Source organism: Salmo salar, chromosome ssa20 (assembly GCF_905237065.1).
Source record: "Salmo salar chromosome ssa20, Ssal_v3.1, whole genome shotgun sequence".
NCBI classification, from domain to species: domain Eukaryota; kingdom Metazoa; phylum Chordata; class Actinopteri; order Salmoniformes; family Salmonidae; genus Salmo; species Salmo salar.
Genome location: NC_059461.1, coordinates 82,807,572 through 82,832,800, shown reverse-complemented (window position 1 = coordinate 82,832,800; position 25,229 = coordinate 82,807,572). Strand labels below are relative to the sequence as shown.

The window sequence follows — 25,229 nt, the reverse complement described above, 5'->3', positions numbered from 1 at the left end:
ACACCTGTTCTGGTGGACAGTATAAACACACCTGTTCTGGTGGACAGTATAAACACACCTGTTCTGGTGGACAGTATAAACACACCTGTTCTGGTAGACAGTATAAACACACCTGTTCTGGTAGACAGTATAAACACACCTGTTCTGGTGGACAGTATAAACACACACACCTGTTCTGGTGGACAGTATAAACAAACACACCTGTTCTGGTGGACAGTATAAACACACCTGTTCTGGTGGACAGTATAAACAAACACACCTGTTCTGGTGGACAGTATAAACAAACACACCTGTTCTGGTGGACAGTATAAACAAACACACCTGTTCTGGTGGACAGTATAAACAAACACACCTGTTCTGGTGGACAGTATAAACACACCTGTTCTGGTGGACAGTATAAACACACCTGTTCTGGTGGACAGTATAAACACACACACCTGTTCTGGTGGACAGTATAAACACACCTGTTCTGGTAGACAGTATAAACACACCTGTTCTGGTGGACAGTATAAACACACACACCTGTTCTGGTGGACAGTATAAACACACCTGTTCTGGTAGACAGTATAAACACACCTGTTCTGGTAGACAGTATAAACACACCTGTTCTGGTAGACAGTATAAACACACCTGTTCTGGTGGACAGTATAAACAAACACACCTGTTCTGGTGGACAGTATAAACACACCTGTTCTGGTGGACAGTATAAACACACCTGTTCTGGTGGACAGTATAAACACACCTGTTTTGGTAGACAGTATAAACACAACTGTTCTGGTAGACAGTAAAAACACACCTGTTCTGGTAGACAGTATAAACAAACACACCTGTTCTGGTGGACAGTATAAACACACCTGTTCTGGTAGACAGTATAAACACACACACCTGTTCTGGTGGACAGTATAAACACACCTGTTCAGGTGGACAGTATAAACACACCTGTTCTGGTGGACAGTATAAACACACACACCTGTTCTGGTGGACAGTATAAACACACCTGTTCTGGTAGACAGTATAAACACACCTGTTCTGGTGGACAGTATAAACACACACACCTGTTCTGGTGGACAGTATAAACACACCTGTTCTGGTGGACAGTATAAACACACCTGTTCTGGTGGACAGTATAAACACACCTGTTCTGGTGGATGGTGAAGAGGTTGAACCATTGGTCCTGGTCTTCTTTGGGGCGGAGCATGGTCACCTGGTTGTTAACAAACATCCTGTAGAGACGCTCATCAGGAATAGAGCCGATGCCGTACAGGGCTAGCTTTGTGCTACCTTTCTGCAGGAGGACGGGACTAATCTCTATCCTCTCTACTGATTGGCTGCGGCCAAAATGATTGACAAGTCCGGCAGAGCTCAGGAGATCCAATGCACACAGCCCATCCGCCTGGAGTGGAGACGAGAGAGATAGAGTTACACATAGAGATACAGACAGATGCGTCTGTGGTTCAAGCTAGATGAGTGAAACCTTGGCAACGGAGCTTACCCCTGTAGGATCGTCATGGTTACCGTGCACGCTGAACACAGGGATGGAGATGTTTAGATTCTCATCCTGGTAGTTCACCCACGGGAACCTGAGAACACACACACAGAAACATTTGATGCACATACTGTACTTTACATACGACCCACGTTTAGAAAGTCTTTAATAATACGTGGATATTTTATCTAGTAAGTTCAACTAGAATATTATTCAACATTTGTGACAGGTGATGTATAGGTTTTCACCAATTAAAAAAAAGTGTGAGGATACTGTCCAAGCAAAGGCTAGCATCGCCACGCCAGGGCTAGCATCGCCACGCCAGGGCTAGCATCGCCACGCCAGGGCTAACACACAGACTGACTTGCTGTTGCTGAAGTTGACAGCCTGGTCACTGAGGACATCGAAGAGGATAGGAGTGTCTCCCATGCAGTACTTCCTCAGCAGAGAGATGCAGGAGTGAAGACAGCGTCTGGAAGGCTTGTTCTCATGGAACAGATCACCTCCCAACAGGATGAAGTCAACCTGCGGACACAGACAAGAGGTGAGTGTGGGGGAGAGAGAAATGACATTCCACTGTGTACACACACACACACACACACACACACACACACACACACACACACACACACACACACACACACACACACACTTGGTTCTGTTTGGCACACTTCAGGATCTCGTCAAAGGTGTTGAACGTGTCGTTGCCACGGACAGCATCTTTCTCCAGGTAACCAAGGTGAATATCCGTGGCGATCAGGATCTTGAAGGTGTCCTCATCGTCCCTGGCAACAGAACCACAATCAGAACCCCAGAGTCTCCAGATGCACTCAGTGACAACTACACCACGACGAGGCAGATTATTCTGACGTTACATACAGGGTGTTCTCTGATGTCATGTTGAATGGAAACGGGTCCAGAGCAGCTTCTCAGAGAACCCTTCAGCAGCAGAGGCAGTGAGAGGGAGTGACGTCAACACCTGGATCAATACAATTAACACGTCTCTGGAGATGTCACCTACAGATAGACAGAGTGAGAAAGAAAAGGCTGGTTGATGCTCTGACAAATGCCAGCAGTCGCCTTAACGTATAGCCTGTCACAGGGGCACAGAGTTTTCCCTGCTCAGGTCATACTGTTTGCCACAACATTGTGAGCCAATGCACATCTCCCATAGCTATGATTCTGAGGTTGAGCCAGCTCCGATAACTGTAGGAAAGACTCCTGGATCCAATATGACCAATGACTGAATACACGGATTAAGTTGAATTTTCCCCGGCCTTGACGCTGATCTAAGGACTAAGGTAACGTTACAGTTTTGCAGTTCGGTAAGGTTAGGATTTCCGGAGGTTAATGTATAACGTTACATATTAACTAAGAGCACCCTGCAGTTAACTAGCCAATGAGATTCCAACAACGCATTAAAAGCACATTTAGCTAACGTTAGCTAGCTAACTAACTGTAGCTGTTATAAAGCGGCTAGTAAAATGGACTAATCTTAGCAGTGACTGTGTATTAGATGATACCACAGCTGGCATATCTGACCCCCATGCCAATATCATGTTCTCAAATACTAGCTAAGTCCATTATACACCGAGATAGCTACTCTTCACAAACCACGCACCTCTCCTACTCCCCGCGTTCGATTATTGTGTACATGGGAACAACTCCCCTTACGGAAGTTAGCACGGGAAACGTCATTTCCGAAAGGCAAATGTAGTTTTATTTACATGAAGCCTCCGTATGTAGCCATACAATGTCTTACGAAGAAAAACAGCAAATCCCAAAAGAAGACGATAAACTCCATGAAGCGGAGTTAGATGCGCTCGATTTGTAGTGCGCCGGCGTGAGCAGGGTAGGATATGTTCAATTATAGGCCTAGATAGGCTATATGCTTTTATCGCGGCATAGAGGTTTTATTTTAGAGACATGAGAGATTAGGAACAAATGAGAGATTAGGAAAGAATGATGTCAGACTTCACCCAGTCCCAGAAAAGTAGGAATATACTCTCTAGTTACTGGAGCGCAGTGAGAGCGCAGTGGTGTAAAGGTCTTAAGTAAAAATACTTTAAAGTTCTACGTAAGTCGTTTTTTGGGGTATCTGTACTTTACTATTTATAATTTTGACAATTTTTACTTCTACTTCACTACATTCCTTAAGAAAATATTGTATTTTTACTCTATACATTTTACTCTATACATTTTACTCCATACATTTTACTCCATACATTTTTACTCCAGACACCCAAAAGTACTTGTTACATTTTGAATGCTGAGCAGGACAGGAAAATGATCCAATTCACACACTTATCAACAGAACATTCCTGGTCATCCCTACTGCCTCTGATCTGGCAGACTGACTAAACACACATCCTTCATTTGTAAATGATGTCTGAATGTTTGAGTGTGCCCCTGGCTGACCTTAAATAAATAAAAACAAGAAAATGGTTCTGTCTGGTTTGTTTAATATAAGACATTTGTAACGGTTTATACTTTTACTTTAACTTTTGATACTTTAGTATATTTTAGCAATTACAATTACTTTTGATACTTAAGTATATTTTTAATCTAAATACTTTTAGACTTTTACTCAAGTAGAAGTTTGCTCTGTGACTTTCACTTTTACTTGAGTCATTTTCTATTCAGGTATCTTTATTTTTACTCAAGTATGACAATTGGGTACTTTTCCCCCCCTGGCAGTATGTGTAATAGTAATAATTTATATTTGTCCTGTGTTTTTTGCATATCTCTCTCCCTGAGATTCTCTGAGAGTGGGGTCATGGCCAGGGTCTGCTTATCAATGACAACCCTGTAGCAATTAGGGTTAAGTGTCTTGCTCAAGGGCACATCGTCCAATTTTTCACCTTTTTGGCTCAGGATTCGAAATAGTGACCTTCCGTTTACTGGCCCAACACTCTAACCGCTAGAGAGAGAGAGAGAGAGAGAGAGAGAGTGAGTGAGTGAGTGAGTGAGTGAGTGAGTGAGTGAGTGAGTGAGTGAGTGAGTGAGTGAGTGAGTGAGTGAGTGAGTGAGTGAGTGAGTGAGTGAGTGAGTGAGTGAGTGAGTGAGTGAGTGAGTGAGTGAGTGTGTGTCCTTGCCCTCAGTGGCCAGATAACAGAACAGACAGAATGTCTCTAAACATAGACGAAGAGGCAGAATGTAGGAGAAATTAATATTTATTTCTCTCTCTCTCTTTCTTTCTTTCTCTCTCTACTTTGTTATTTAATTCTTCCTCTCTTCTTCTTCTCTCTCTATCCCACCTCTATCACTTCCTTGCCTCTTTCTCTCCCTCCTTCATTCCAAGGACGCCCCTATGTGTGTGTGTGTGTGTGTGTGTGTGTGTGTGTGTGTGTGTGTGTGTGTGTGTGTGTGTGTGTGTGTGTGTTGAGGCAGGTCTGGGCAGAGTCGGCATGTCTGTGTGACTGTGGGGTTTGATGGTTTGGTGGATTTAGACGCCCCAAAGCACACACTCATCGCTGACTCTCACCATCATCATTCTCATCAGACATTATCCACGGGCAACACTCAGGTAGGACAATCTCCATTTAAGGGTGGGGTGAGGGGGCAGAGGGAGACAGAGGGCGAGGAAGGGACGGAGAGAGAAATGGACATACGGAGAGAGAGAGAGAGAGAGAGAGAGAGAGGGGGGGATAAAGCGTAGGTACTGTGAGAGTGATCTGTGACTGACTTTCTCCTCTGCTCTAATCTGTAGTGTGAATAAACAAGGGGAAAGTGTGTGAGAGATAAAGGGAAATAGGGATAGAGAGCTCTCACACATGGTGTCTTGTTGCTGTAGGGAATGTTTTTCAGATTACACACACACACACACACACACACACACACACACACACACACACACACACACACACACACACACACACACACACACACACACACAAGTAGGTGTTTTCTCACTGTAGTTGAGTACCAAGCAAGTTCTCACATGCAGGAATAAAGCTAACCACACACACACCCTAACCAGAGCTTCCTCTGACCAGGGGGAAAGCAGGCATGGAGTCAGGGTCTGAAAGAAATGCTGGACTGGATTCTGAACCCAGGGTGAAGGCTGGTCTGGAGTCAGGGTCTGAAAGAAATGCTGGACTGGATTCTGAACCCAGGGTGAAGGCTGGTCTGGAGTCAGGGTCTGAAAGAAATGCTGGACTGGATTCTGAACCCAGGGTGAAGGCTGGTCTGGAGTCAGGGTCTGAAAGAAATGCTGGACTGGATTCTGAACTCAGGGTGAAGGCTGGTCTGGAGTCAGGGTCTGAAAGAAATGCTGGACTGGATTCTGAACCCAGGGGGAAATCAGGACTGGAGTCTGGTGAGAACTGGATTCCAGAAGATGTGGCTCAATGGCTGGATCACATTGGAGTGTCTAACGAGGCGGAGCCCGACGGAGGTAGTCTACACATGCCCCCCCTCTCTCTCCCTGTGTGTGTGTGTGTGTGTGTGTGTGTGTGTGTGTGTGTGTGTGTGTGTGTGTGTGTGTGTGTGTGTGTGTGTGTGTGTGTGTGTGAAAAATAGGCTCTGAAAAATATTACCTGTAACAAAACACCAGGTGAGACAGAGTTAGGTAGAGCTCTCTTGCATCCACAAATCAGTTTTACAGTTGAACCTAACTGAATCCATTAGGTTTTTGTTGGGGGCGTGACATCATTGGAACCCTATATCCTGGGGTTGAACTATGACCCCTGGTTAGAGCCTTTCCGATTGGTGTTGGTGAGAGGGCCCAGGGAAGAAAACAGCTTGAATAAGATGGCATGAGTAGAGATGAGAGTGAGACGAATTGGATTACAGAGGTGAATACAAAAGGAAATAAGAGAAGTAAAGTGGTTGTGGAATCAAACAAATCCAAGCCTAGTTCTGAGTCTTTTTTTGGTCAGAGTAAGGGTTTTGGATCCATGTTGTTATCTGGGAGATCCGTTTGAAGTCTCTATAAAAATTGAGGTGGCGTCGATGAGAGTAATGAGAAGTGGGCTTATTATTTTTGTATCTAATGAGAAGAGCGTGCTCTGCACCTCAAGAAGAGATTGGATTGAAGTGTGTTGTGTGGGGATCTTTTTATTCATATATATAACTTTTACCCCTTTTTCTCCCCACTTTTGTGGTATCCAATTGGTAGTTATAGTCTTATCTAATCGCTGAAACTCTCGTACGGACTTCGGGAGAGGCGAAGGTCGAGAGCCAAGCGTCCTCCGAAAAAACAACCCAACCAAGCTGCACTGCTTCTTGACACAATGCCAGCTTAACCCGGATGCCAGCCGCACCAATGTGTTGGAGGAAATGTGTGTGGATCTTTGAAGCAGGGCTTTATCTCTGCAACATGTCAGATCTCTGTAGACAAGGAATATTATCTGGTGTCTCTACTCCTACTGCCATTACTTGATCCAATTATTCACGTATATACTGTATCCTGGCTCTAGAAGTAAATACAAAGGTTACAGTATATATGTGAAGAATTGGATCAAGTGGTTGGTGCACGCAAACTGACCCACATAAGAGCTGTCCAGCATGTCTCCTATCCGGAAGCAGTGAGACGAGTGGAAGAAAGGAGTGGAGTTGAAGAACTAATGGTAGCAGGAGTAGAGACACCAGAGAATATTCCTTGTCTGCATGGGATGCTGACATGTTGCATGTTAAGAAGGTGGACTTTGTAGCGTTTACTGCATTGGTTATCAACTGCACAATGCGAACAGAGAGGAAATCTGAGAAAACAGGCATCATTGTGAGTATGGCTGAGGGTTTATTGGGACTCAAGGATTTTACAGCAGAGGTATTACAAGGAATCCTGTTGATGAATGCTCCATCTTCACAGGCACCTGACCCTGTTTAGGAGGTGATTTGAACTGTGCCTGAAGGTTTGTTTATTAATGTTTTGTATTTTGTATGATGTGGGGTCCCCCCCCCCAATGGAATATTTTTTGTTTCAATATAGTAGGTGGCAGCAATACACCATTTGGCCTCGTCTGCCATAAAACCTTAAAGAATCATAATAAGACGACCCCTGGTTATTACCATGCGGGCGCTAGGACCCCGGCACGCCCCCCTGAACTGCAGGTCTTGCGTTGGCATTCCGCTCATGCCAGAACGAACCGTCCGGGGCTGATTATGATCGCGCCTCTGCCCGAATCTGCTTTTCTGAAAGCCGGTGGAGTCAGCACCAAGACCGGTTGCACCATTAGCGCGCGGAGAGGAGTGTCTCAACACGACCGGTCATTTAGTACCGAGGTAAACGTTTATGCCTGTATAAGGGAAAGAAGTGCGTGAGGTCAGCTTTCTTACAGCATGTGATGTTTTGGTCAGTTCAATCCACGCGCTCCTTGCGGCACGCACAGACTCATTGAGCTGTCTCAAATTTTGTAGGGCCGTCTCTGACCGGCTTTCGGGAAGTTAACTAGCCTAAATAACTTTTGGGTGTTTGTCTGCAAAGTGTGCTTAGCGGCTTGGTCGCAATTATAGCTGACTACATATTTCTGGCATTTGGCTCCGGTTCTATTTCGTTCCGTAATGTGTCAGTTCAGTTGTCTATTTCTGTCCCGTACTGTGTCCAGTTGTCTATTTCGGTCTGTTAGTGCAGGGTTTCCCAAACCCAGTGATGCCCCCCCCCCCCAGCACTACACAGATGATTTAAATATCAACTCATCATCAGCTTTGATTATTTGAATCAGTTATGTAGTGCTAGGGCAAAAAACTAAACATGAATAGGGGGGCAGGACCGAGTTTGGGAAACGGGGGGCAGGACCGAGTTTGGGAAACGGGGGGCAGGACCGAGTTTGGGAAACGGGGGGCAGGACCGAGTTTGGGAAACCCTGGGTTAATGTGTCACTTCTCCAGTAGACCACAACAGCAAGCTTGCTATGCATATGGTTAAAATATTCTCTGGACATCTTCCACATTTTACTGTGTGTGTGTCTCAGAGGACAGGCTGTAGTTGGGCAGGTGGTTGAGTCTGTTTGCTTTGAGAGGTACTGGAGGGAAACACCAGGATGGGAATGCTGAGGACAACAGATGACCAGACAGTGTTGTCTCCTGAGAACTAGGCACTAACACTCCCCTGGTCCCTAACCTATTATAGCTTAGAAGTAAAAACAACTATTTCATTTTTGTTTCTTTTCCAGGTCTCTCTTTGTACCATAGTTTCCCAGGAGCCTTTGCACTGGAGGACGTCATTCAGTGTCCCACAGAAACAGTCCCCTTCACCATCAACAATGAACCCACCTCAATGACCACTCATCCACCGTTACTGTCCCTCCATCCCACCCATCGCACCTCCACACCTGCCAGGGAACCAGGTACACTAGCAGTTAGGGGGAGATAAGCTAGGCCTTAGGCATTATTCACCTGACATTGACCTCTGACCCCTGCTGTTTCCTAGGTGATGCAGCCTTGGCATTTGTGTCCCACCGTTGTGTGAGCGCCATGCGAGGAGAGGAGGACGAGGGAGGGAAGCTTCTCTCAAGCACCATACAAGAACAAACCAGCTACGAAGGAGGAGGAGAGGGAGGAAGGGGGCCTCAGAGTGACAACCTGAACCCCATGCAGCCCTCCCAGGTGGCCTCCCCACCCCTGCTGCAGCAGCCGCCCAGCAGTACAGACTGTAGCAGCGCCCCCACCTCAGACAGCCAACTACCACCTTACCCCCTTACCTTCCCTCACCGCCCACTAGCTCACCCCCAGTTCCCCCAGTTGCGCTGGGCTCGGCAGGAGCCTCAGGGGCAGGAGCAGCAGGCTGACGGTAGCTCCCTGGAGAAACATGGACCCCCCAGCCCCCTCTCCCTCACCCCCAGGCCCCCCAACCCTCCCTCCAACCCAGTTTAGAGGAGCTGCCGAGCTATGAGCAGGCCAAGGCCCAGACCCAGGGACAACACCACTACCAGGACCAGCTGTATTATACACTGGAGGACCAGGAGAGCCTGCCTAGCCCCTCTCACACCCCAGACAGCCAGCCCTCAGCCTGGACCAGCTTAGCTCCTAACAGCCCCTCTGAGACCTCTAGCCTTGACACCAACACTGACCCCTCTCCTTTCCCCAGCCCCAGCCCACCCCTGGGCCCTCAGCAAGGTTTTATGAGTGATGGGGATGAGGCTGAGGGTTTGTCTATCTGGGGTGGAGGGGCCAATGGAGACTCTACTCTGAGGGAACTGAAGCAAGGTCATGTGTATTCCCTCAGCCAGAGGATCCTCCAAATCAGCATTGAGACCAATGGAACTAGTAACCTTCCCTCTAGCAACCGCTCCCCCAGTTACCCCCCACCCCTAAACATAACCCCACTCACAGGATCAGTAGACCCCCGCGGACCCCCACCAGAGTACCCCTTCAAGCCCACCCAGCCGCCCTCATGCTCCCCCTCAGGGAAACCCCAGCCCCCCTCCTCTCATTCTGAGCTGGGCCCTCCCTTCATTGACCCCTCCTCTTCCACAATAATGGACTGGTCCACAGCCCAGCCAACCAGAGCTGAGAGCAACCCCCCACCTGAGTACCAGAGCAGGCGGCACCACCCCGGGACCCTAGGGGGTCCCTCAGTCCAGTACCACCACAGTCCCACACCCTCCCAGACCCACACCTCCACCCTTCTCCCCAACATCCAGGCCCAGACTTCTACCCTTGTCTCTCAGCTCCAACCACAGCCTCAACAACCTTCCCCAGGCCCCTCCGGTGTGGAGGTGGTCATGGCAGCCAAGGTGCAGCAGATGGTCCAGCTGCTGTGTGAGGAGAACCAGACTCTGAGACACGAGCTGCTGACACACAGAGAGAAGGCCTCCAAACTGCACTGGGTATGAGGGAGTTTGTATGTGACTGTATAACTGACTCACTATAACCTTATAGGCCCATTACAGTCAATATTTTAATGTTTTGTGTGTTTTATATCATATTGTACAACAGCTGATAAAATTAACACTGTAAAAGTGTGAACACATTTGATCATTGTTAGTTCCTGATAGTTGCTGGTTGAAAATACAATCTACACAGGACCTTATAATCAGCGGTTTTGGCTTTCCATGGTGACATCACCATGTGGTAAATTGATTAATAGACCAATAACAAAGAGTTCCAAACCTCTCTGCCAATAACAGCTACATTTCAGTTTTCCCCTCCCCATTTAGACCATTCCCAGACAGTCCTAGCAAAATTCTTGCTTGAGAAATGGTTTTGCTTTAAAATGGCTTCATTTGGCCTTAAACCAGGGTTTAACAAACCCACCCCCCCAGACGCTTCACATTTTTGTACTAACCTTAAACTGGCTCACCTGATTAAATTAGTCAACTAATCATCCACCCTGCCCTAAAGCATTAGGGGAAGAAAAATATCTGACCCTATTTCAGTCATTTCAACTAACTACTCTTCCTTGTGCTCTAGTTAGAGGAGGAGCTCCAGAGGATCTCTGAAGAGTATGATTGGCTTATGAAGAGCTCGTCAAAGAGGGAGGGGCTGGACCGAACCATGAGATGCAAACTGGAGGGGGAGATTAGACGCCTGACTGTCTTCAACAGAGACCTGAGAGGTAGGACAGGAGGGAGGGACCTGTAAAAGGATGTTGAAAATAAAATAAATAATTGGGTCCTTAAAGTGCCGTCACCCTTTTTTCAACCTTCTTCTTAGCTGTATGTATGGGATTTGGGTCATTTTGACCAATAAGTTGTGTTAATAGAAGAAAGAGGAGTTGAACATGTTCATCTGTGTTGTATGACTATTTCACGTCTCTGTATGACTGTGTCATGTCTCTGTATGACTGTGTCACGTCTCTGTATGACTGTGTCACGTCTCTGTATGACTGTGTCATGTCTCTGTATGACTGTGTCACGTCTCTGTATGACTGTGCCACGTCTCTGTATGACTATTTCACGTCTCTGTATGACTGTGTCACGTCTCTGTCACGTCTCTGTATGACTGTGTCACGTCTCTGTATGACTGTGTCACGTCTCTGTATGACTGTGTCACGTCTCTGTATGACTGTGTCACGTCTCTGTATGACTGTGTCACGTCTCTGTATGACTGTGTCACGTCTCTGTATGACTGTGTCACGTCTCTGTATGACTGTGTCATGTCTCTGTATGACTGTGTCACGTCTCTGTATGACTGTGCCACGTCTCTGTATGACTGTGCCACGTCTCTGTATGACTGTGTCACGTCTCTGTATGACTGTGCCACGTCTTTGTATGACTGTGCCACGTCTCTGTATGACTGTGCCACGTCTCTGTATGACTGTGCCACGTCTCTGTATGACTGTGTCACGTCTCTGTATGACTGTGTCATGTCTCTGTATGACTGTGTCACGTCTCTGTATGACTGTGTCACGTCTCTGTATGACTGTGTCACGTCTCTGTATGACTGTGTCACGTCTCTGTATGACTGTGTCACGTCTCTGTATGACTGTGTCACGTCTCTGTATGACTGTGCCACGTCTCTGTATGACTGTGTCACGTCTCTGTATGACTGTGTCATGTCTCTGTATGACTGTGTCATGTCTCTGTATGACTGTGCCACGTCTCTGTATGACTGTGCCACGTCTGTGTCACATCTATGTGTGACTGTGTCACATCTATGTAATGTCTATGTATCAGATCGCCTGGAGACTGCCAATCAACAGCTAGCGTGCTGTGAGCCAGAAGGAGAGGAGGATGGACATGCTGCTGAGCTTAGTAAGTGTGTGTGTGTGTGTCTGTACTTGTGGTATTGATGAGTACTTGTGTGTTTGTGGTGTTGATGAGTGTTTGTGAGTGGGAATGAGGACACACCCAGCATTTAGGTTTTCCTCTCTTCTTTCCTCTTTTCTCCACCACTCCCTCTCTTCCCAGGCTAAATTCAGCACACATACAATTATCCCATTTCCTTTTAGCCACACACACACACACACACACACACACGTACACACACACACACACACACACACGTGCACACACACTTACTTTTATTAGAGAGTCAGTGTGAATACAGACAGTGACCTCGTCTGGCCTGGAAACCCAAACAGAGAGGAACAGAGAGAACTTTCTTCTCCTGACCACCACCTTTCTCACATTATCACGCTCTATCTCCCTCCCTCCCTCTCTTTCCCACTCACTCCCTCTCTCTTCCACTCCCCTCCTCTCTCTCTCTCTCTCTCTCCCACTCCACTCCCTCTCTCTTCCACTCCCCTCTCTCTCTCTTTCCCACTCACTCCCTCTCTCTTCCACTCCCCTCTCTCTCTCTTTCCCACTCACTCCCTCTCTCTTCCACTCCCCTCTCTCTCTTTTCCCACTCACTCCCTCTCTCTCCTCTCTCTCTCTCTCTCTCTCTCTCTCTCTCTCTCTCTCTGTCTCCCACTGCCTCTCTCTCTCTCTCTCTCTCTCACTGCCTCTCTCTCTCTCTCTCTCTCTCTCTCTCTCTCTCTCTCTCTCTCTCTCCCACTGCCTCTCTCTCTCTCTCTCTCTCTCTCTCTCCCTCTCTCTCTCTCTCCCACTGCCTCTCTCTCTCTCTCTCTCTCCCCTGCCTCTCTCTCTCTCTCTCTCCCACTGCCTCTCTCTCTCTCTCTCTCCACTGCCTCTCTCTCTCTCTCTCTCTCTCTCTCACTGCCTCTCTCTCTCTCCCACTGCCTCTCTCTCTCTCTCTGTCTCCCACTGCCTCTCTCTCTCCCTCCCTCTCTCTCTCTCTCTGCCTCTCTCTCTCCACTGCCTCTCTCTCTCTCCCACTGCCTCTCTCTCGCTCTCTGTCTCCCACTGCCTCTCTCTCTCTCCCTCTCTCTCTCCACTCCCTCTCTCTTCCACTCCCCTCTCTCTCTCCCACTGCCTCTCTCTCTCTCTCTCTCTCTCTCTCTCTCTCTCTCTCTCTCTCTCTCTCTCTCTCTCTCTCTCTCTCTCTCTCTCTCCCACTGCCTCTCTCTCTCTCTCTGTCTCCCACTGCCTCTCTCTCTCTCTCTCTCTCTCTCTCTCTCTCTCTCTCTCTCTCTCTCTCTCTCTCCACTGCCTCTCTCTCTCTCTCTCTCTCCCACTGCATCTCTCTCTCTCTCTCTCTCTCTCTCTCTCTCTCTCTCTCTCTCCCACTGCCTCTCTCTCTCTCTCTCTCTCTCTCGCTCTCTCTCTCTCTCTCTCTCTCTCTCTCTCCCACTCCCACCACTCCCTCTCTCTTCCACTCCCCTCTCTCTCTCCCACTGCCTCTCTCTTCCACTCCCCTCTCTCTCTCCCACTGCCTCTCTCTCGCTCTGTCTCCCACTGCCTCTCTCTCTCTCCCTCTCTCTTCCACTCCCCTCTCTCTTCCACTCCCCTCTCTCTCTCCCACTGCCTCTCTCTCTCTCTCTCTCTCACTGCCTCTCTCTCTCTCTCTCTCCCACTGCCTCTCTCTCTCTCTCTCTCTCTCTCTCTCTCTCTCTCCCACTCCCCATTTCTCTCCCTCCCTTCACCATGAGAGAGGAGAGGAAGTGTTTGTTGTATTTCACTGGGCTGTCTGGTATGTAACACCAGGAATGAGGGATAGAGTGGGGAGGGAGAGATAAAGAGAGGGGGAGGCCAGTAGAGACAGGCAAAGGGGGGGAAAGGGGGGATATCTTATAGCAGTTTTAGGACAGGTGCTCTTTCAACATGTCAGCCTCCCCCCTCCCACAAACTACCCAAATACTCTGCACCACATCTCCTCTCCTCCTCCCTTTGCACACACCTGTCTCTCTCCCCTCTTCTGCATGTGTGTGACATGTTAACCCAGAGACAAAGGGGAATGATCTGGTCTGTGCTGGGAATGCAGCCTCAGCAGATTCCACTACCCCCCCTTATCCCTTCCTCCCCCACCCAACACACATCCACTCCTACCTAGAGTTTGGTTAACTGTAGAGCTGCATGCCATGTTGCTACCTCTGAACATTCCAGTCATCAGGAGCAGTGGGTTCTCTAATTCTAACTTTAAAGGGTTAGTAAGTCTGATTTGGGCATTTTTTCTCTTATCTTTTATCTTCCCCCTTTCCTTCTCTCTGTTTCTCAGGGGATGGACTGATAGAGAAAGAGCGTTTGGAGGAAGAGGTGGAGAAGCAGCAGCGGAGGGCAGAGAGACTGGAGTCAGCTCTGAGCAGTGCCCAGCAGAGAGCACTACACTTAGAGGAGGAGGTATACATCACCTCACAGTATATCACATCACGTCACAGTATATCACATCACGTCACAGTATATCACATCACGTCACAGTATATCACATCACGTCACAGTATACAGTGAGAGAAAAAAGTATTTGATCCCCTGCTGATTTTGTACGTTTGCCCACTGACAAAGAAATGATCAGTCTATAATTTTAATGGTAGGTTTATTTGAACAGTGAGAGACCGAATAACAACAACAAAAATCCAGAACATTTTATTAATTGATTTGCATTTTAATGAGGGAAATAAGTATTTGACCCGTCTGCAAAACATGACTTAGTACTTGGTGGCAAAACCCTTGTTGGCAATCACAGAGGTCAGACGTTTCTTGTAGTTGGCCACCAGGTTTGCACACATCTCAGGAGGGATTTTGTCCCACTCCTCTTTGCAGATCTTCTCCAAGTCATTAAGGTTTCGAGGCTGACATTTGGCAACTCGAACCTTCAGCTCCCTCCACAGATTTTCTATGGGATTAAGGTCTGGAGACTGGCTAGGCCACTCCAGGACCTTAATGTGCTTCTTCTTGAGCCACTCCTTTGTTGCCTTGGCCATGTGTTTTGGGTCATTGTCATGCTGGAATACCCATCCACGACCCATTTTCAATGCCCTGGCTGAGGGAAGGAGGTTCTCACTCAAGATTTGACGGTACATGGCCCCGTCCATCGTCGATTTGATGTGGTGAAGTTGTCCTGTCCCCCTCCATGTTTGACGGTGGGATGGTGTTCTTGGGGTCATAGGCAGCATTCCTCCTCCTCCAAACACGGTGAGTTGAGTTGATGCCAAAGAGCTCCATTTTGGTCTCATCTGACCACAACACTTTCACCCAGTTGTCCTCTGAATCATTCAGATGTTCATTGGCAAACTCCAGACGGGCATCTGTATGTGCTTTCTTGAGCAGGGGGAACTTGCGGGCGCTACAGGATTTCAGTCCTTCACGGCGTAGTGAGTTACCAATTGTTTTCTTGGTGACTATGGTCCCAGCTGTCTTGAGATCATTGACAAGATCCTCCCGTGTAGTTCTGGGCTGATTCCTCACCGTTCTCATGATCATTGCAACTCCACGAGGTGAGATCTTGCATGGAGCCCCAGGCCGAGGGAGACTGACAGTTCTTTTGTGTTTCTTCCATTTGCAAATAATCGCACCAACTGTTGTCACCTTCTCACCAAGCTGCTTGGCGATGGTCTTGTAGCCCATTCCAGCCTTGTGTAGTTCTACAATCTTGTCCCTGACATCCTTGGAGAGCTCTTTGGTCTTGGCCATGGTGGAGAGTTTGGAATCTGATTGATTGCTTCTTTGGACAGGTCTTTTATACACGAAACAAGCTGAGATTAGCAGCACTCTCTTTAAGAGTGTGCTCCTAATCTCAGCTCGTTACCTGTATAATAGATTTCTGGCTCCCAGGTGTCTTTCTGATTTGAGAGGGGGTCAAATACTTATTTCCCTCATTAAAATGCAAATCAATTTATAACATTTTTGACATGTGTTTTTCTGGATTTTGTTGTTGTTATTCTGTCTCTCACTGTTCAAATAAACCTACCATTAAAATTATACACTGATCATTTCTTTGTCAGTGGGCAAAAGTACAAAATCAGCAGGGGATCAAATACTTTTTTCCCTCACTGTATCACATCACGTCACGGTATATCACGTCACGTCACGGTATATCACGTCACGTCACGGTATATCACATTACGTCACGTCACGGTATATCACATTACGTCACGTCACGGTATATCACATTACGTCACGTCACGGTATATCACGTCACATCACGTCACGGTATATCACGTCACATCACGTCACGGAATATCACATCACGTCACGGTATATCACATCACGTTACGGTATATCACATTACGTCACAGTATATCACATCACGTTACGTCACGGTATATCACATTACGTCACGGTATATCACGTCACGGTATATCACATTACGTCACGGTATATCACATTACGTCACGGTATATCACGTCACGTTGCAGTACGTTATTCATTCAGACACTTATTCACACATCATATACACATACAGATCAATCCAACATACTGTATCTGTGTCCATTCCTCCCTGGTGTGTGTGTGTGTGTGTGTGCCTGTGTGTAGCTGCGTGTGAAGTGTGTGTATGCGGCACGTGTGGAAGGGTTGCAGCATGCTGTGGTGCAGTTGCAGACGGCGTGTGAGAAGAGAGAGCAGCTTGAGAGACGCCTGCGCACACGGCTGGAGAGAGAGCTACACACACTGCGCACGCAACAGGTACCACACAACGCTCTCTTGGCGGGTGTCATAACAATGTCATAACAGGTCATATGCTATTTGTTAATGCATAAAAGTGGATCTGGATTGTCCTAATACTGTAATTATTTTTTTAAATATGTCTCTTCCTTCTTCCACACCTCCGCCTCACTCTCCTCCCCTCAGAGAGTGTGTGGGGGTGTGCTTGGGACCACTGGGCCAGGTGGGGGTGTAGGGGAGGGCAGTGCCCCTGCTCTGAGGGAGCTGCTGAGGCAGAGGGAGGAGAGGGTTCTGGCTCTAGAGGCTGACTCTACCCGCTGGGAACAGAAGTACCTACAGGAGAACGCCATGAGACACTTTAACATGGAGACTGCTGCTACAGTCAACACACACAGGTACACACATCCCAACAGGTCACTCATGCACACAGGTACACACATACCAACAGGTCACTCATGCACACAGGTACACACATACCAACAGGTCGCTCATGCACACAGGTACACACATCCCAACAGGTCGCTCATGCACACAGGTACACACATCCCAACAGGTCGCTCATGCACACAGGTACACACATCCCAACAGGTCGCTCATGCACACAGGTACACACATCCCAACAGGTCACTCATGCACACAGGTAGAGATGGCGCTGCAGTGGATAGACGCTGTTTTCCAGGGGCTCCTGACCAATTCCGCTGTTTTTAATGCTGATCTTAACATTTTTTGTACATAATATCTCTGCCATCGTTTCCTATGACCGAAAACAGCTTCTTGAGATCAGAACAGCGATCACTAACCTCGATTTAGATGACAATTTCAACTTCAACGAATCGGCAGCTCTGGACGTGCTGCTTCCTCCGGACCAGGCCCTAATTCCCGGGATTCAAAAGAGGAAGCGACGGTACAAAAGAGGCCGGCGAACCGGCATCCTGACGAGTACGTCTGGTGAAGCTAATAATCCTCCTCTACCCTCCGTTCTGTTGGTGAATGTACAGTCACCAGAGAACAAACTGGACGAGCTCCGTTCGAAACTATCCTGTCAATGGAACCCGAAGAACTGTAATATGTTTCTCGGAGTCATGGCTGAACAAGGACATTGATAATTTACGTCTCGCTGGCTTTTCTGTGCATTGTCAAGACCGGTCGGCAGCCTCGGGTAAGATGAGGGGGGAGTGGTTTTAACAGCTGCTGGTGCACAATCTCTAATGGTAAGGAAGTCTCGAGTTTTTGCTAGCCTGAGTTAGAATACATCATGATAAGCTGCAGACCATACTATCTACCAAGAGTTTTCATCCATATATTTCCTAGCTGTCTATATACCTCCACAAACCGATGCTGGCACTAAGACCACACTCAATGAGCTGTATGCCGCCATAAGCAAACAAGGAAATCCACACCCTGCTCTCATGGCTAGTGATTTTGAATGCAGGGAAACTGAAATCTGTGTGACCTCATTATCACCAGCATGTCACCTTTGCAACTCGAGGTGACAACTCCAGATCACCTTTGGTTAGAGTGTAGGGCCAGTAACTGAAAGTTTGCTAGATCAAATCCCCGAGCCGACAAGGTAAAAATCTGTCCTTCTGCCCCTGAACAAGGCAGTTAACCCACTGTTCCAAGGCCGTCATTGAAAATAAGAATTTGTTCTTAACTGACTTGCCTAGTTAAATAAAGGTTAAATAAAAAAACAATCACTCCACACACAGAGAGGCATACTGTACATAGCTAACACACCTTCCCTTTGGCAAATCTGACCATAACTCTATCCTCCTGATTTCTTCTTTAAAAAAATGTAAAACAGGAGGTACCAGTAACGTGCTCTATACGAAGTGGTCAGATGAAGCGGATGCTAAGCTACAGGACTGTTTCCCTAGCACAGACTGAAATATGTTCTGGGATTCAACGGATAACATCAGTCACAGGCTTCATTAATATGTGCATCGACAACGTCCCCACAGTGACCATACGTACATATTCCAACCAGAAGCCATGGATTACAGGCAACATCCGCACTGAGCTAAATGGTAGAGCTGCCACTTTCAAGGGGAGGGACATTACTCCAGACGCTTATAAGAAGTCCCACAACGACCTCCGACGAGCCATCAAACAGGCAAAGCATCAATACAGGACTAAGATCGGATCTTACTACACCGGCTCTGACGCTCGTCAGATGTGGCAGGGCTGGTAAACTATCACTGGTTACAAAGGGAAACCTAGCTGTGAGCCTACCAGACCAACTAAATGCCTTCTACCAGCTGTTCCGGACGACTGTGATCTCGCTCTCTGTAGCCAATGTGAGTAAGACCTTTAAACAGGTTAACATTCACAAGGTTGTGTGTGTGTGTGTGTGTGTGTGTGTGTGTGTGTGTGTGTGTGTGTGTGTGTGTGTGTGTGTGTGTGTGTGTGTGTGTGTGTGTGTGTGTGTAGGGACCCCTTGGTGGTGCACTCTCGCAGTGGTAGCTACAGTGAGATGACGGGCTGCACACTGTGTCAGGAGGATGATGTACAGCAGGCTACCAGACGCTGCAATGATATGGAGCACAGGTACACACACACACACACCCACATGTATGTATATATATATGTGAGTTGAAGTCGGAAGTTTACATACACCTTGGCCAAATACATTTAAACTCAGTTTTTCACAATTCCTGACATTTAATCCTAGTAAAAATTCCCTGTCTTAGGTCAGTTAGGATCACCACTTTATTTTAAGAATGTGAAATGTGAGAATAATAGTAGAGAGAATGATTTATTTCATATTTTATTTATTTCATCACATTCCCAGTGGGCCAGAAGTTTACATACACTCAATTAATATTTGGTAGCATTGCCTTTAAATTGTTTAACTTGGGTCAAACATTTTGGGCAGCCTTCCACAAGCTTCCACCAACAAGTTGGGTGAATTTTGGCCCATTCCTCCTGACAGAGCTGGTGTAACTGAGTCAGGTTTGTAGGCCTCCTTGCTCGCACACGCTTTTTCAGTTCTGCCCACACATTTTCTATAGGATTGAGGTCAGGGCTTTGTGATGGCCACTCCAATACCTTGACTTTGTTGTCCTTAAGCCATTTTGCCACAAGTTTGGAAGTATGCTTGGGGTCATTGTCCATTTGGAAGACCCATTTGTAACCAAGCTTTAACTTCCCGACTGATGTCTTGAGATGTGGCTTCAATATATCCACATCATTTTAATCCTCATGATGTCATCTATTTTGTGTGTGCACCAGTCCCTCCTGCAGCAAAGCAGCCCCACAACATGATGCTGCCACCCCCGTGCTTCACGGTTGGGATGGTGTTCTTCGGCTTGCAAGCCTCCCCCTTTTTCCTCCAAACATAACAATGATCATTGTGGCCAAACAGTTCTATTTTTGTTTCATCAGGCCAGAGGACATTTCTCAAAAAGTACAAACTGTTTCCCCATGTGCAGTTGCAAACCGTAGTTTGGCTTTTTTATGGTGGTTTTGGAGCAGTGTCTTCTTCCTTGCTGAGCGGCCTTTCAGGTTATGTCGATATAGGACTCATTTTGTTTCCTCCAACATCTTCACAAGGTCCTTTGCTGTTGTTCTGGGATTGATTTGCACTTTTCGCACCAAAGTCCGTTCATCTCTAGGAGACAGAACGCGTCTCCTTCCTGAGTGGTATGACATCTGCGTGGTCCCATGGTGTTTATACTAGCGTACTATTGTTTGTACAGATTAACGTGGTACCTTCAGGCATTTGGAAATTGCTCCCAAGGCTGAACCAGACTTGTGGATGTCCCAAGTTTATTTTCTGAGGACTTGGCTGATTTCTTTTGATTTTCCCATGATGTCAAGTGAAGAGGCACTGAGTTTGAAGGTAGGCCTTGAAATACATCCACAGGTACACCTCCAATTCACTCAAATCAGAAGCTTCTAAAGCCATGACATAATTTTCTGGAATTTTCCAAGCGGTTTAAAGGCACAGTCAGCTTAGTGAATGTAAACTTCTGACCCACTGGAATACAGTGAAATAATCTGTCTGTAATTGTTGGAAAAATGACTTGTGTCATGCACAAAGTAGATGTTCTAACCGACTTGCCAAAGCTATAGTTTGTTAACAAGAAATTTGTGGAGTGGTTGAAAAACTAGTTTTAAGACTTCAACCTAAGTGTATGTAAACTTCTGACTTCAGCTAATTAATATATATATATATATATATATCACACACACCATCAAAGTGGCTGATCTTGTCTAAAAGGCATCTTAATTGTTGATTTATTTGTATTGGTTCACTCTGTCTTTTAGTCAATAGGATCAAGGTTGTGTTTTCGGTGTTTGTGTACAGGATAAGGAACCTGTATGCCCAGCTGATAGAGAAGGATGCGTTGATAAAGGTTTTACAGCAACGGAACTCTCGCGGTGACCTCAGCGCCCTCCGCCCTGCCCGCTCCACCCCCTCCATCTCCTTAGCAACAGGACTGCACCCACGACAAGCTTCTCAGACAGACGAGAGGAAAGAGAGAAACCTCCTCCCATCCCTCCCCGTCCTCTCTTCCCCACCTTCCTCTTTATCTACCACCTCCTCCCTCCCTTCCACTCTTGCTTTCTCATCCACCCTCCCCTACTCCACTATACCATCTTATTCATCCGCCCTGCCTCTCTCCTCCTCCCTCCAATTCTCTACCCTCCCCCTCTCCTCCTCCCTCCCCTCCACTCCTCTCCTGTCCTCCCATTCTAAGACGGGTAGTAGAGACAGCAGCACTCAGACTGACAAAGGTTCAGAGTCCCTCAAAGTCCTGCCCCTCCCCAGCAGAGCCTGGCTGGGATTGGCCAGGACCCAGAGGACAGGTGAGTGACAGCTAAGACTGAACAATCAAGGAACAGTGAACCCAGTCCAAAATGTAATGTAAAACTGACCCTAGTTCAGCAACTTCATTCTAACTTTGGATCTGATATTCTACATATAACTATGTCTTCAGCTAAGTGCTCTTTCTGTCTCCATAGGTAAGACTAGAACCCAGCCCCCACACCGACCAGGCACAGACTTAGTGGAGATCCTCATCTAATGGACACGGTGGGGGGGTCTTGTGAAGCTGCTGCTGAAGAACTGAGGATGAAACAAACTAAAGTAATGATGGCTGACTGATAGACTAGTTGTGATGGAAACTGGAGGCTCATTGGATGGCAGAGAGAGATGGGGAAGACCTCTGTCCTGCTCTAAAACTGTGCCTTTAGTCTGGTAACATTATTTTCAAGTTGTGTGTGTGTGTGTGTGTGTGTGTGTGTGTGTGTGTGTGTGTTTTCTCTTCACTTAAATGCATTTCAGAGGCAAGGTTACTTTGTTGGAAAGCATGCATTTTCATACAAATGAACTGTACAGAAAGATTAGATTTGTACAACTTTTATTTCTGCTGAGAGTTAATATTGATTTTGTCCACAGAGACATTTCAAACATCTTTGATTTTTAAATGGATTTTACTGTGCTGCGTGACAATGAATATAAACATGTACTCTGTCTCCCCCTGCTGTCAGTCTGTAACTTTTTCTAATCAATTCATTGTATTACCTATCAACAAGGTATGTTGTTAAGGGCTGGAATAAAAGCCTGTTCACTGCTGACTTTGGCCCTCCAGGATCAGCATTGTCTGCTCCTGCACTACACACAACACCAGGGTTGGGGTAGATGTGTTTTACTGTTCACACACACACACACACACAGAGTCCTGGATGAGGCCCTTTCTGTTCTACATGACTAAAGCAGGAGAAACGGTGTGTGTGTGTTTTATACAGGCCTCATTACCTGAGCGGTTAATACTGTAAAGAATTGACAGCTGGTAAGCCTTCAGCGGAGGCAGGCACACACTGACACACTACACTGACGTTGTGTTACTTTTGCTGCCTTTCACTAAAGGCTAAATGTGTTTGTTCTTCTCTCATTTATTTCCCAAGTCAGAGGGAGGATCTGCTGTGTCAATTGTGTTTGATGTAACTTCTGAGCTTTTGACCCACACAACCACAGATGGCACCATGCACTCGTAATGTAAACACACAGGTCTGGATGATATGTGACGGTTCTGGACGATATGTGACAGGTCTGGACGATATGTGACGGTTCTGAACGATATGTGACGGTTCTGGACGATATGTGACAGGTCTGGACGATATGTGACGGTTCTGAACGATATGTGACGGTTCTGAACGATATGTGACGGTTCTGAACGATATGTGACGGTTCTGGACGATATGTGACGGGTCTGAGCGATATGTGACGGTTCTGAACGATATGTGACGGGTCTGGAGAGAAGCCGAGCCGCTGTACGCCGTGTGACGTCATCTCCGACGCAGCTCTGTAAGGGGAACCTCCGTATTCAGTCTTCGCGCGGTATTTGGTTTCTGCGTCCCATAAATGATGGTAAAAATGCTGCCCTGACATTTTATATTTAATGTTTATGTGCTCTTTCTGAATTGAAGAGACCGTACGGATAAAAACGTTAGCCATGTAGCTAGCTCGGCTGAAAAGTAGCTGTAGTTCGTTGCCATCAATGGAGAGAGTGTCAAAACCATCCGTCGGGCGAGAGAAGGTAAACATAGCTAGCAGGCTAACGTTAGCTATCCAACTCAACAAACAGAACTTGGCTAGTTAGCCAGCTAACTTAGCTTGCATTTGAATGGAGTAAAGTTTAGCTAGTTAACGTTAACTATTGTAAGTTGCATGTTTCCTTCAGGTCTAACTAGGTGTTTTTCAGCACTAGTTAGCAGCACTAACTCACAAGCTATCGTTAACCATTTTACACAGCTTCTTGTCTCTACTTAGCTAGCGAGCGGACTTTGCTTTAAACCTTGAGCCAGCCAATAATGTTATGGTTAAAGTAAGAGTCACCATAGTCGGCCGTTCTGTGCAACACTGAATTAAACTGGACATCACTAGACGTCAGTCACTAGACGTCAGTAGCTGTGTACCAGATCATTCTGATGTAGAGGGGAGTGTGTGGCCTTTGTTTTGGGGGACAGTCCTAAGTAATTGAATCGATCATTAGAATGGGAGACAGTTTGAGGTGTTTGGTAGTAATAATAATATTATCATCAGTGTTGGGGACAGTAATATAATGGTGTTGGTGGTTCCCTGACTGACTGTCTGTCTGTCTGTCTGTCTGTCTGCAGGAGCTCTCTGTCGGTGTGATGTCTGACAGTCTGTCTCTACCCTCCTACAAAGACTACCCCGCAGGCCGCCCCTTTGTCAACACCTCTCTACCCTCCTACACACTCACAACTCGCAACACACACGTACCCTGCCGGACACTTCCCAGCAAGGCATTCCCAGAAAGCAGCAGTGCAGGTAACCAATCACCACCTGCACTGCTGCTAGAAGTACATTGTGTGTGGGTGAGACAGTTTCCATTGTGGTTATGTGGTGAGGCTGGTCTCCATGGCAACAGCAGGTGACACATGACACCACAGCCTATTAACAGAGGCGCCGCTAAACGCTATCCCTCTATCCCCACTCTCGCATCTCTATCCCCACTCTCGCATCTCTATCCCCACTCTCGCATCTCTATCCCCACTCTCGCATCTCTATCCCCACTCTCGCATCTCTATCCCCACTCTCGCATCTCTATCCCCACTCTCGCATCTCTATCCCCACTCTCGCATCTCTATCCCCACTGTCACATCTCTATCACGCTGTACTCATGCCAGTATCCCTCCTACCTTCACCCATCTCTCTGTACTCATCGTCTCTACTCTTCTGAGTGGCTGAATGAAGTTCTTGCTGATAAAGTTTTTACTCGTGAATGTCTGGTGGAGAATAACTTCAACTCAGAGTGTGTGGGATAACATAAGGCAAGATATGATGGTACGATATTCATCTTCAAAGAGGATTATACTGCGTGTGTGCGTGTGCGTGTGCGTGTGTGTGCGTGTGTGTGTGTGTGTGTAGCGATCCTGTCTGCTCTGATGAACCTACAGGAGAAGATTAGGAAGCTGGAGTTGGAGAGAGGCAGAACGGAGCGGAGTCTACACAGCCTGAAGAAAGAGACCTCACACACTGACTTAAGGAGTGACACACACAAACCCACAGACACACGCGAGAGGGAGACCAGCAACCAGTCAGAACCCAACCCAGGTGAGCGACGTGATCATTTTTGTTTGAGAGTAAACAGATGCTCACCCTCTCTGTCTCTCTCCCCCTCGGTCCCCTCAGTGTTAGTGACTCAGCTGGCTGCAGCGGAAGCTCGCTGTAAGCTGTTGGACAGACAACTGGAGTACATGAGGAAGATGGTCCGCAACGCAGAGGCCGACAGAACAACCCTGCTCAAACGCCAGGTTAGCATACGCCTTACCTAGCATTATCTATGCTAACCCAGAGAGACAGGCTAACGACAGGATCTCTAGCTGTATGTATGATGCTCCAGTAGCACTCAGTTACCATAGTGACCCTTTCAGGTTTCCCTGGA

The 25,229-nt window shown here is 47.1% G+C and overlaps 3 protein-coding genes across 9 annotated transcripts in view; 2 read left to right on the top strand and 1 right to left on the bottom strand.

Annotated features, from left to right (window-relative positions):
• The window catches only part of mre11a (MRE11 homolog A, double strand break repair nuclease), a 46,254-nt gene extending 43,132 nt beyond the window's left edge, over positions 1-3,122 (bottom strand). Inside the window, 6 exon segments of the mRNA NM_001139908.1 lie at positions 1,137-1,393; positions 1,493-1,580; positions 1,851-2,011; positions 2,139-2,271; positions 2,366-2,503; positions 3,108-3,122. Coding sequence (NP_001133380.1) covers positions 1,137-1,393; positions 1,493-1,580; positions 1,851-2,011; positions 2,139-2,271; positions 2,366-2,385 — 659 coding nt within the window. The 5' untranslated portion in view covers positions 2,386-2,503; positions 3,108-3,122.
• Positions 3,123-4,890: 1,768 nt separating this feature from the next.
• Positions 4,891-22,057, top strand: LOC106581427 (angiomotin-like protein 1). Its single transcript, XM_014163484.2, is given in 13 exon segments — positions 4,891-5,012; positions 5,482-5,882; positions 8,602-8,775; positions 8,859-9,293; positions 9,296-10,257; positions 10,841-10,985; positions 12,046-12,123; positions 14,429-14,550; positions 16,684-16,833; positions 16,999-17,207; positions 19,243-19,359; positions 21,122-21,624; positions 21,781-22,057. Coding segments are annotated over 12 exon segments (3,345 nt in total). The 5' UTR covers positions 4,891-5,012; positions 5,482-5,494; the 3' UTR covers positions 21,843-22,057.
• A 1,034-nt stretch (positions 22,058-23,091) lies between these two features.
• cep57 (centrosomal protein 57) overlaps positions 23,092-25,229 on the top strand; it is an 11,423-nt gene continuing 9,285 nt past the window's right edge. The window contains exons 1-5 of one of the 7 annotated variants that reach the window (XM_014163489.2): positions 23,100-23,357; positions 23,938-24,112; positions 24,713-24,898; positions 24,977-25,098; positions 25,219-25,229. The exon at positions 25,219-25,229 is cut by the window's right edge and continues 115 nt beyond it. In XM_014163489.2, coding sequence (XP_014018964.1) covers positions 23,319-23,357; positions 23,938-24,112; positions 24,713-24,898; positions 24,977-25,098; positions 25,219-25,229 — 533 coding nt within the window. In that variant the 5' untranslated portion in view covers positions 23,100-23,318. Of the gene's footprint in view, positions 23,358-23,937; positions 24,216-24,712; positions 25,099-25,218 lie in introns of those variants that run through there. The other 6 variants (XM_014163488.2, XM_014163487.2, XM_045704016.1 and 3 more) reach the window with 6 other exon arrangements.